This window comes from Labrus mixtus, chromosome 8 (genome assembly GCF_963584025.1).
Source record: "Labrus mixtus chromosome 8, fLabMix1.1, whole genome shotgun sequence".
Classification (NCBI taxonomy): domain Eukaryota; kingdom Metazoa; phylum Chordata; class Actinopteri; order Labriformes; family Labridae; genus Labrus; species Labrus mixtus.
The window spans coordinates 21703538-21716511 of record NC_083619.1 but is presented as its reverse complement, the minus strand read 5'-3'; the positions used below and the strand labels follow the sequence as shown (position 1 = coordinate 21716511).

Below are 12974 nucleotides of genomic sequence, written 5' to 3'. Positions count from 1 at the left end.
AGTTATCTTTCACCAGCAGAGTGTGCTATATAGATTCAAACAAACACCATCACTCTCCAGAGTGTCAAGCAGTGATACATGCTCACTTTCCAGTTGAGTGACCATCTTGTCTTTATTGTATATCTTTTATATCTGCATTTGAGGAATCAACGTAATAAATGTTCATATCTATATCTATCTATCTCGACAGATATTGGCCGATATATCGATATCAGATTATTTTCCTGCCCAATATCGATATCGGCCTCAGTCCCAAAAATCCCAGATCGGTCAGGCTGTTGGAAAAAAAAACCTTCTTTCTCTGCCACATTCTTCATTTACATGTCAACAAGCAGTTGGTCTAACCTGGAAGCCTTTATTCTACATGAAGTCATTTTAAAGTTATTGTATCATTATCCAAAATAAGAGTCTAACAAGGGAATTGTATGTTTGTTGTCACTGCTGCAAAAACTGATGACTCAAAATGTCACATGTTTTTCAAAGGACAGCTGGATTAACATCTGTCTACGATGACATGGACAAAAACATAAACGTCTTAGTGAATACATTTTGTTCATTAGAACATTATATATCAGGGCTGAATTATACACCACCAAAGTAAAAAAATAACAAACAGTCATTATCAGTTAAAGATTCAAATCATTCAAAATGCCCTGTCTCAACTGTTTGTTTGTTTTTCAGGTGGTTTTGAATTAATCAGGTTTTATCTTATTAATTAATAAATTATTTATATAATGTAAATGTAATAAATATATGTGAACCTACTTTGCAAACGCTGCTGTACAGGATTGCTGCAAACAAAGTTTCGTTGTGTTTTTATACAATGACAATAAAGCTTCTATCTATCTAAACTCAAATGTTTCCAAGTCGTGATTGGTAAGAGGACGTAAACTAAATGTACTTTCCAGGATGTAATTATTAACTGTGTTACCCGAGAGGGATCTTTATTTTTAAATAATATTTATTTGTAACAGTTTCTACCAGTGTTCATAGCTGTAATGGAGTGGTTACAGATGTTTATTTTAGAGAAAAGGGGACATAAACTCTGAGTTATCAGCTGATTTAGAAAAGAATAACACATGTAAAGTCACCTGGATGATATTAAAACCTTTTGTATTCATACGTGAGTGTAAATAACGATGAATGGGGCGAGACGAGGTGTTATATCGAGCTGGCAAACTTTTTATTTTGACCTTTAAGTTTTCAGTAAGAGGATTTGGTGTAGTGTTCCTTCGTTTAGAGACATTTTCACCAACATGTTTATGTGACGTGACAGTTGAAACGTTGTAAATACGTTTGTGAATGAATGTGTGAAGAATCTGTTAACACACTTCTCTTCTGTCACGGAGCGATCGCTGCCTTAAAGCCAGCAGGAACACGACAGCGGTCCCACAATTTACCACTTTAATCCTCTCTAGTTTCAGTCCAAACACACACAGAGCTCTTCTTTTACCCTCCGGTGTCCTTTGTAAATGAAAACTCAATACTAAGTTGTGTTTTTAAAATAGTTTGAAGTACAAAAAGCTTCGCAATTGCGTTTAATCGCACGGCTACCAGTGTTTTCTAATCTACCGCCGATACATTCTCGGGGCTTGTTTTCACCCAAAACGGGGGCGTGGTCACTCTGGCGAGCCGGAAGTGACGTTCGACTGCTCTTATGAATTGTGTGTGTTTTGTTGTTTATGGTGATTTTGTGCAATTTAGCTGCCTCGTGAAGGTTAACGGTATCATACTTTTCATCTTAGTCACGCTACCCTGTTAGCGCTTTAGCTGTGGTTGTTTGTATGCTAACAGTTCATGTAAGTAAACTTTTGATTAATGTCCTTGTGTGCTATTAACATGTCATACAGCTAATTATTGGTTTCTGATGGCACATTTTGTATTATCTGTTTTGTAAGAGATAATTTTATGCTATTTGTCTGTCCTGTAGCCTGTGGGCATAATTAAAGGCTTCTGAGAAACATCAGTACGCTTCACCATTGTCTGGCTGTGCTTCGCTACACTTGGCACTGATCAGAGAGAACATGCAAACAAGTTCCCCCAGTAACCATAAAGACATGACCTCATGACAGAATAAACACCTGCGGCCTGATGATGGAATAGTTCAGTCAAGAAGGCCTCACTATCTATTTAGTAGGAGCATAAATGTTGGTGTGATCACCTCAATATACATTTTGAAACACTATCGTGAAAGGCTAATCCCTGAAGTTAAACTTTTACCAGTATTTATTTTCCACATTTGGCATTTTCCCTCTTTTCAATCAGAGTAGTTCCAATGATCCAGGATGTGTCATGGGGGGGAGAAAAAGGCCTTTCTATATTAAGTTCTCACTGAGGATATGCAGCCTTTTTCTGCATAGATTTTCTGTCTTACAACTTTGAAGTCAACAACTATTCCATTGATCGTTTCGGTCGTTTCTCTTCTTTTGTTTTAGACACCAAGCTTGAGAGAAAAAAGAGGTGTGAAGGTGTAAAAGGTGAGTCATGCTATGAGACATGATTGAGGGCTTGATTGATGCCAGCTTCAGTGGCAAAGCAGGAAGTTCTATATTGTGTTGCTCATTACAAATTTAGGTGACTGGACATCGACAGCAGGTTGATGTTAAAACCTAATACTACATTATAAGTTAAAGATGAGACAAAAATTTGCTACGCAGTACATCAATAAATTCTTAAAAATAAACTTTTTTTAACACCGAACCAACATTGATTTTTGTCTGCACTGTTTCTGCATAATAGGATAACGTCTGTGAACTTGCTAAGTTGGGTACAAAATGTTCTCTGACTGTCTGAGTTGTATTTTCCATCTTAATTTTCCAAAACTTCCAACACCAGCTGAATACAAACAAATCTAAATAACCCCAATAACCTGAGGGGAAGCATGTCTACTGATGCAAACCGCAGACACAAGTTTGTTTTATCATTAAGACTAAAAAAGTGTACTGGCAGGAAACGCATTCTTTACAATATATCACATCTTTTGCATCGTTTAAAACGCTCTGAATCATGATGCTGGTGTTCAGAAAAATGAGCAGAGTGAGACTTCTGTTTTATTCTCACGTTCCCAAATCTAAAAAAAAAAACAATGTGCAGATTAATATTTATATTTCTAGCCTGTTTACTGACTTACTTTTGACTAATATTAAGACCATTTAAGTATTCAAAACACATCTCCAGCCACAGTGACATTTTATTTATCAGCTGCTTGAATGTATTCCAGTTTAATCTTTCTTATCAGGTGACTGTGCTTCTCTGGATTTTCGAGATATTCGAAGCTGCTGCATGCGAAGCTTGCTTTAAAAGTCTCTTAGAGAGGATGCTTGGTGGTGAGCTGATCATTTCGTTTTACATTCAGCTGCAGTGTCTCACCTGCAGAAGTCAGGGGCGACCATGCCGTAGACATTGATCCTATCGCACAGCTCCAAGGCGATTGTCATAGTGAACCAGCCGGTGCTCAGCCATGATTTTGATATCTTCCTGCAGAGGGGAAGAGGAGGGAGGGAGACAGAGAGAAGGGTTGAGTGGATTTCATGCGTGGGAGAGCATCCGCATACCAACTGTACAATATTTGATTCTTGAATGTGATTAACCGGGAGCGATAATCAGAATATCTCACATCTGTGTTTTATGGCAGAATGAAGATTGATCTAAATCCAGAGGTCGATTTTTCCTGACTGCGAGATCATTTGTGTTCCCTCCCAGCTTCATTAAAATACAGATCCATCCTACATATATCGACTGATACAAATGAACCCTGTCAAATACGCAAACCCTTAATCAGAAAGAGGTCTTGGTCTGCGTGTAGTGTCGATAGTCGGAATGACAGAGCTTCAGCAGCAGCATGATCTGCTGCTTTCCCGCTGCAGAGTTTCAGTCAAAGTAATGAGCACTAATCACAGCTTTCTGCGATGAGCGGTAATGAAAAAGCTATGAAATGATCATTTCATGGAATAAGAAAATCTCTCTGAGTCTAACTGGACATCAGAGCGCTCTCTCTCTCTCATTGGGTTTCTCTGTGATGAACAAACAGTCCAGTCTGAACACCATATTTACTTAAAGAATCCCTCGTTGGTTTTGAACTGAGTTAATGAGCTTCAGAGTCATAAAAGTTGAACCACTTCTAAAAGGATGACGAAGAACTTCAGTTTAAATTAAAAACGTCTCTAATTTAAAAGTAAATAGACATCACTGAAGTTTTGATTTCGAGTCATTGACAGATCATTTTATACGTTTATTTTAAGATAAATGTTGCTATAATGAGAACATCTAAATGAATAAATAACATAAACATTGAAATTTTAATCAAAGGCTTATTTTTTTTAAGGCTCCCATGAAGAAAAACATCCCAAGAACATTCTTCAAAGACAACTTTTGAGGATTTATATTTGAGTAGACATGAATGGCATCACATGCATCAACCAAACTGTTTCAAGTTAGTCAGGGATGGTAACACTGATCAGTCCACACCTTCCACACCAAAGTATTCAGTCCAGGCTGAATGCTTTGATTGTATTAATGATATTGTATGTTTTAAGAGCAGACATCCAAAAGTGCTTCAGAATAAAATACTTCAAAAAAGACATTAAACACAGATAAGTAAGCAGACGTATATCAAACAGAGGCAAATCTAAACAAATGGGTCTTCAAATGCAGTTTTGAAAATGTCCACTGAGTTCACAGTTTTTAGATCCAATGGAAGAAAGTTCCAAAAATGGATTGCAATCATTATATATTGGATCCTGATGGCTTTTGATAACCTCTGATACCATCAGCTCATCAAAGTTTTTAACTTATTCCATGAAACGCTTTAGCTTGAACTTTATTGGAAAATTTAATGGATTTTAATTGAACTTTTATGTCCAAACTGAAATCTATCTCCAACTATTTGATAATATTTTGTAGAGAAATTAATGCTCCTCACAGGATGAATGTATAAATTTGAACTTGATTTGTCCTGATGGAATATAACGTGTGTGTCAGACTGACACCTCTTATTCTTGTCTTGCTTTCCAGACACCACTGAATATTATGTGATACCTGCAGAACTAATGACATTCCTATAATGATATTCCATTAAGGTTTGCTAAATCAAGATGGTTACCATGGTAACCTATAAGCATGTAATAACACTGATAATAGCATCTAGCTCAAAGAACTGCTGTGTTTCACAGCTCTTAACTCGTTTTGGCTTTTAGCCACAGCTAGAGTCACGCCAAACACAGTGATGCAGGTGGATTACCTGCTGTGGTCCAAAGCACGTCTGGAACAATCTCTATTCATCAAATCAATCACAAATGATAGAAGCCAAAAAACATTTCACAATCACTGTTCCTGCTCCTCATACACGGTGTGAAATAATTGAAGTGGGAGCTGATGTAAAATATTCAGCAGGGATACATTCGAATCCTTCAGCTGAATCGGGCACAGCTGTGCATCTAGTCATGCTCCCCTGCTGCACAGCTGAACCTCGTCTCAACTGGGATTATGACTGGTGACCAGTGCATGTATTCATGCATAAGTTATCAGGTGCATTTTTTTAGATGGGCCCGTTGGAACTATGATGGCGAGGTTTCCAGATGAATACTAGTAACCTGTTCAACTTTTCATTGTAACTGTCCCCACAGAGTCACTTCAAGGTTTGACTGTAAAAAACATAATTAATAGAGAAGTGGAAAACAAAAGATTGGTCTACTGAATGCCCTACATTTATCACACTTTATTAACTTGTTCATTCATTTCTAATCAAAGATGTAGCATTTCCACATTACTAATGATTAGCATCACTAAACCTTTGCCACATTCATTTGATACGTAAGTATATATAAGTGATATAAAAGTAATAGATTGACCTTCATCTTGCATTTTCCCTTCCAATGAAAGTCATTTGAATTCATCAGTAATGTACCGCAACAATGAGCAGAAAGGAATCTTAAAAAATGGACTGAATCCTGGTACAGAAAACGTATTTCATTTCAGATGGAGCCATAAATCTTATACTGCTTTCGTTCAGGTGAAAAAAGAATTTAAGGTCAATGAATTAAAAACTCCTTTAAGGGCAGAAACGCAGCAGATTAGGCATTGGCAGTACTACAACTGACAATTCACTTTAAACCCACTGGAAAATATAAATGCAATATTGAAATGTACTATAAAAAAGTTACAGATTTAAGACTAAAGTGTAATTCAAACTTCAGCCATGAATGAAGCTAGCTGAGGTTGTATTTGGACTCAGCTGAGATTTGAGATAAAGTTCATGATGCTGACGTTCTAAGCAGGTATAATGTTAACTAGATGTTGGCATCGCAGGGTAACTACACTTACATGATATGTGGCCCACAATAAAGATAACATCATGATACAGAGAGTGTGCTGTAATTGATATATTGCGGGACATTCATATAATGATTTATGTAGGGTTAATGTATTTTGGTGTCAGTTTCACCTCTTATCATGCTCAATCCTTTAACTTCTTTTCACAGCTGTCCGACTGTCCCACTGTCTTATTCTTCTACCTTTATCCAGTTGTCAACTTCGTCTTTGGCCAATTAACCTCTGTTCCGGTAACTGTCATTCATGTCATAAGCACCAGCGTGAGAGTAATCATGAAGTGGTGACGCGGTGAGTTACATTGGAAGGAAAATCTGTTTAGAGCGCCATATTAAAAATAAATCAAAATCTCAGTGTTTGGCACCAATAGTAGTGTCACACAAGTCAGGAGGAAGATATGTTGCCATATCGATATTTTGTACTACCCCTAATGTTTGCCTATCAATTACCAGCTTAGCTTAGCATTGTAGCTCATTAGCACAAAACACAGAGGACAGCTGAGTCTGATTCCATTTCTAAATGTTTGGTCACAGAAAAAGCATCAAAGACATGAATTATTACCACCAACTCTTGTGCAAGGCACAAATATAAACACTAGATTTCATGACAATCCAACAGTTGTGATGACATTGCTCCAAGCATCACAAATGTCAACTCCTATTGTTGGACTATTGTTGGAGGATCCCAAGTCCCTGATCATTGAGAAACAAGAGTGTGTGAACACTTTGAATGTAACCATTTCCATCCAATCCATTTCTTTTTTTTTCTTCTATTTGAACAGCTAAGTGAAAACTTTGGCTCTGGTGAAATATAACTTGATCAATGAAGTAAAACAGAGTCCTCTTCCTGACTATTTGTCCAAAACATCATCGCAATCAATCAAATATTTGATGAACATTCAAATTTCACCCAAAGTTGTGGATCAACAGACAGACAGACAGACCAGCCTTGAAGATTGTTGGAGTGAGTTTAAACATATATTTTTGTTATACTAACTCCACTTTAAAACACTTACAACAAACATTTATTAAGTCTGAATTTTGCTTTGGTTGTTTTTTCAAGGACATATCTCTATATCCATTCAAATGTAGTGCATGGGATAGATTGGGGGCAGAGGTTCAATGTCTTCCTTAAGTGCATTTTGACAGGATGTGTTACTGATCTCTGGACCGCCTCGTCACCCTGCTGCTTTCTAAAAGCTTGTAACTGCTTGTTTTCTGTTCCCACACATAAACAGCAGCATCCACGGCAGCTCGGGTTTTACCTCAGTGAGGCAAAGAAACAAAGAACAAGCCTGATAAGAAAATTCTTGACAGGAACAACCAGACGGGGGCCTAGAAACCCTGCCTGCCTGCCGCCGCTTGATGAGGGTGACACTTCTGCGGTGGAGGGTTTACCTTCTTGTTTTAAGAGGTGTTCAGACTTTGTTTCTTTTTTTTTCTCACAGAGAGAGCTGTGTAGGGGGATACGTGTCAGGCAAGAATCACGGCTTTAAAAGCTTGTTTAGCATTTGTACATTGAACGTTTCACCTGCAGGGCGATGCTGGGATAGAGAAGCATCTTCCTGGAAAGTGAGGGGGAGTGAGGAACATGAAGTGTTGAGAGAGTACCTTTAGAAGACAAACTTTTCTGTCTTTAGGTCACATCCATTTCTAACAACTGACTAAGATTTCAATTTTAAGGACTATATTAACATTTCAATTTGAGCATTTTTCAAAGTTTCATGGACATGTGGACATTATTGGGCTCAACATCTAGAGCTTAAATTTCACGATTGAGTTCACACTCGTGTTACATGTCAAACAACCTTTATTGTAACATTGTGTTCACTGGAAATTGTGTCTCCAAACGGCCAGTTCCTCTTTGTTTTCTGAACTAATCATCTGCACAGGCTGAGTAACCCCGTGATGAATAGTGACAAAGCACTTTTATGTGTCTCATCGTTTTATTAGAGCCTGTCCAAGCGACAAACAGCGGCAGCGAGCCAAAGTGATGCTATCGCAGCCGAAGCACAGACTTCTCATTTTCTTTTAATTAAGACAGGACCCAGGTTGTCTGGAACACAGTGATTTGTTGTGATATGTAAACACAGCCACTGGGCTTTAATATCACAACAGCCTGGTAGTCGGACACACACAAACACACACACACACACACACACACACACACAACCACACACTCTATTTGCAAATTAAAAAACTTTTAAAGTTCAAAGCACAACGTTTTGTCACCCAGGAATCTGCGGGGGATGTGTGGAGGTGTTAGGGAAGGAAGCAAGCAGCTAATCTCACTTAAGAAGAACTCCTCCTCTCCTTGTTGATGAACATGTGGATGAATAATGTGGTGTGAAATGTCAAGCTCCTGGCATCAATGGTTGCCTCCAAGAAAATGACTGAAAACAACCTTTGAGTGGGAGATCGATTTATGCCTCATGTTTACACAGTTCGGTCTAATACATCTAGCAAATTCTCCATTTAATGAATACTTTAAAAGCGTGTTGCTCCTTTTAGAAATCTTTTCTTCAATGTGGTGCGATTGTAAAATACAGATACTCCGATTAAAAGAAGCCGGCTGATATGCCTTTAAAAAATGAAATATTATCCCACCTTTTAGCCCCTGTGCTCTCTTTTATGTACAACTCATCTGGGTCTAAATAAGGTGTGTTACAGGAGGTCAATAGAGAAAAATAACAAAATAACCTTTGGCTTTTAGGTTGTCGTTGATTTTCATTTACAAGACACGGTGCATTGCCCCGTGTTTACTGTAATGGCTGTGATCTAACTTCTGACAGGTAAAGGTCACATGAAGGTTTGGTGTAATTAGGTTCATCACAAACACATGTTACCAGTGAACTCATGTGAGGACACGTCGCTGAAACAAAACTGGAAAATAAAGACGAGTACATGATTTAAAGTGTAGGTTTTGAACAGGCACACACAGAGGAGGATTATTTTTTACATCAACGCCTTCAACCTGAGCGTCTGCAGTGATTGCAGACTGTCCGTATCTACCTAATTTCCACACGATTTTCTATCTGATTACAGCTCCGTTGCTGTAGTATAACGTTTCCTTTTTACAATCCTTGGGATTGAAATGACAGAAATCAAGGTGAGATTTGTTTTTGTGCATAATTAATTGCCTTTTACTTGATTCCCCTGGGTATACAATATGTATTTTCTGATGTTCCATCCCTTTCAGCATTTTACACTTTTTCAAGCTTCACTTCATTTTCTTCTTATTTTTTACAAAGTTACCATAAATGTTTCTCATCAACTTCTGCTAATGAATGATCTACCAATCTACACCTACTCTATTTTCAATGTATTGAGTAGAAATTACAGTGAGACACAGGGGGCAGTTATTTCCAAAGCTCATTCATCTCCAATAACAAGTTGAAGCTCATTTCAACTCTGCAATTTACTAGAGATGCGGAGACACGCCTGTTTTTATATTGTTCCTCTGCTGCTGTTATTAAAACGGTTGGATGTGAAAAATACCCATAGCATGTTAATCACCTTCCCTGTATTGGCTGAACCCGCAATAACAATTACAGGCATGCTGGGCTGCCAATCCCACTGCTCATTACTCCGTATTACTTTTATTAATGCTGCTCACATGTGTCACCATTCCTTCAAAATATGATTTATTCTTTAAATTAGGTAAAATTATTGTTATTTAAAAAACAATGGCACAGCACATTTTTCATGCTGGCTCTCTCAAATGTTATAGACAGACATAACAGTAATGCTTTCTGCTTTCTTTTTTTCTCTTCCCACGCTCCACAGACATCAAATAAGCCCCGCTGATATTAATGCCTAATGCTACAAAGGATAACTGTGCGACAGAGGCCGCTCGTTCACTGTAAACATTAACCACGACTGTAGACACAGATCCTGAAGGATGGATGTCGCAGCCATTCACCAAATCCTCGACTCAGCAAACACCCCTCTGACTTCCATCCTAAACTGAATTCAGATTCAGTGTCTTCTCAAAGACAGAGAAAGACGTGCAAACAGAAAGAGTAGTGTGTCATTCAGCATTAATGACCACAGGACTGAATACTCAGCCTGGACTCATTAAATCCAAGTCCTTTTATCGCTGCTGCTCAGAATAGGTGTTGCAGACACATAAACTCAAAGTGTGTCTATTGCACTTAACAAGAGCTAGTTACATTACGTTTTCATGTCAAACACAAACCACTTTGAACTATTTCCCTTTGTGGCATATTAAAGAGATGCAGGGAACTCCAACATCTGAGACTCCAGAAACGTCCTAACGAGCAAAACAACATTTTCATGAAACCAGAGTTTAGAACCGATGCTTTTCTAGCTTGATTTTCAAAAACAGGGCAGCTTGTGTATGCAGCTGCTTTGTAACAGCCAACACTCACATCTTTACTCACAGTACTTGTGGGAAGCCACAAGAGACACAGGAGAAAAGTGCAAATAAGCAGAAAAGAGAGACGGAATATAAAGGGTGGATAATCATTTTGAAATATTCACAGATATATTACGTCTTGTTTCAGTTTCTGTAACTGACTGTAATTTGCCTTTGTTCAGATTTGTGGGTTTTTTTTCTTGCTATAGTCAAACGCAAACATAAAGACACGGGGCTGAGAGCTTGTATTTGCATTCCTATCCTCCTTTATTCATGTTACCATGATTCAACCAGTAGTTCACTCACCTGTCCTTCCCCGTCTCTTTCTTGAAGAGGTCGTCCAGCTGCAGCATCTTCTGCAGGGAGATGATGTAGACCCGCATTTTGGGCAGCACCTGGTTCATCAGCCTCAGGTTGTTGTAGACCAGGCCCTTCCCATCGCGCCTCATGTAGCTGCTGGGGCCCCAGAAGATGAACACCGTGTCCTGGCTGGTGTTGAGCAGCTCGTGGCGGCTCCTTAGGACCCTCTGCATGCTGGAGTGAGCGATAACGCGCAGAGAGGTGCGGCGGCCCACGTCGCGGCCGTAGCCTCTGGCAGTGGGGGCATCGTTCATGCGGATGACGCACTCGGCCTCGTCGATTGCTTCGCCCTGTCCGCCTCCGATAAGGTGACCCGAGCTGGTCACCAGAGAGCAGGTCCTACAGTGCTTCCTGAGAGGCTGAGGGAAGGAAAATAAGGGAGAAAAATAAGGAGCTGAGTAAGAAGAGGAAAATAACTAAAGTCCCTAAAACAAATATGCTCAGTGCAAGAAAATGTTTGGCTTTCTTGTCCCTGTGGAAGCACCAGCAGCACTGCCGGCAGATGTAAATGTACCATATTTGGTATTTAAACTCTTTTTATTCCAGAGGTTAAAAAGAAGCCCTGAAAGTTGCGTTAAGCCCTGGTTTGAACAGAAATATGCAAAGCAGACAGAAATGCACACCTAGGGGAACTTTGGTAAAAAGCATCACATTGTGTTTCAGGCAGAAAAAAGCTTTGTTGACAAATGAGTAACGACGGAGACCCCTAGGGATGTGTAGCTTGTCATTTTGCTTTGCGCTCGGTGGAAACCCCGGGGTCTTACAGAGGATTCACCTTAAATCTGTCTCCCACTCGCACACAACGCAGGAATGTGTTTACTCACAAAACAACAGCTGTGATGCATAAAACATAAGATGCATAAGATGTCTTATTTAATAAGAAGCTTTTAAGTTATTTAGCAGTTCATACATTTGATTAAAAAAAAAAAGAAATTCTACAGAAGATAACATGATACCAACAATAAATATGTGGATTAATCCCCCATATTATGATTCAGGTAAGTCTTGTGGTTTTATTTCTTATTTGTTCTCCAACTTCCCCTTGTTCTTTAATTTATTTGGATCCTCTGTTTTTTAATCTTCATTTACATGGGAAAAGAGCAGAATGAATCCAAAACAGAAACAATAGAGTCATTTTGTTTGCATCATTTCTGGTGGAACAAGGGAAAGTTAACTTCTTACCGATTAACTAAAAAATGTCTATATATTTGCCTCTCTGCGTCTTCTGCAGTATTTTAGTGAACTGGTTTTCTCTTTTGATTTGGGATTCCTGGTTGAACAAATCCAGAAATGAGGACAACTTTGATAAAATGATGGATATGTTTTATCCATCGTTTCAGAACGGATCAGTAATGCATGAAAGTAATTTACAGATTGAATAAAGAAATCATGGAGTCATATTTCAGTCCTTGACATTTTCCAACAAACAAAACAAGGATTTCTTTTTTGGGTGTTACTCTTATTTAAATCACCACCAACAGCTGTGGTCATGATTATTATTCTGCATTGTTTTGTGACACAGCAATTTCCTGTACCGAGCGTCTGTTTGAGTCTTTGAGTCCCGCAGGTTAATAAGTGTGTGGCCTCTTTTCCTGCCCAGCAGCTCATCTGAGGCTGTGCATGCACAGAAATAATCAAAATAGACCTTTTTGTGAATGCTAGGCTGCCCTACATGTTGGTCCTTTGTGTAAGGCACATATCTACTTTGCATGTTTGCATGTTAGTATCCTGCTTCCACACACACACAAACACACCCTTGCACTCATTTAAAATCAATGATATGCAAACCAGCCCTGCAGAGGCTTCTAATGTGCCTGGAAATATCTCCCCTGCAGGAATATTCTGCTTATTTACATTCTTATAGCTGTGACAAATGCACATTTTCACAGCATTAACAAGAACAAATGATT

General features: G+C 38.7%; 1 protein-coding gene across 2 annotated transcripts in view; it reads right to left on the bottom strand.

Annotated features, from left to right (window-relative positions):
• Positions 1-12974, bottom strand: part of st6galnac5a (ST6 (alpha-N-acetyl-neuraminyl-2,3-beta-galactosyl-1,3)-N-acetylgalactosaminide alpha-2,6-sialyltransferase 5a) — a 46476-nt gene that overhangs the window by 4249 nt on the left and 29253 nt on the right. For both annotated transcript variants that reach the window (XM_061045123.1, XM_061045124.1), the window contains exons 3-4: positions 11011-11423; positions 3370-3477 (exon numbers count right to left, since the gene is read on the bottom strand). In XM_061045123.1, coding sequence (XP_060901106.1) covers positions 3370-3477; positions 11011-11423 — 521 coding nt within the window. The remainder of the gene's footprint in view (positions 1-3369; positions 3478-11010; positions 11424-12974) is intronic.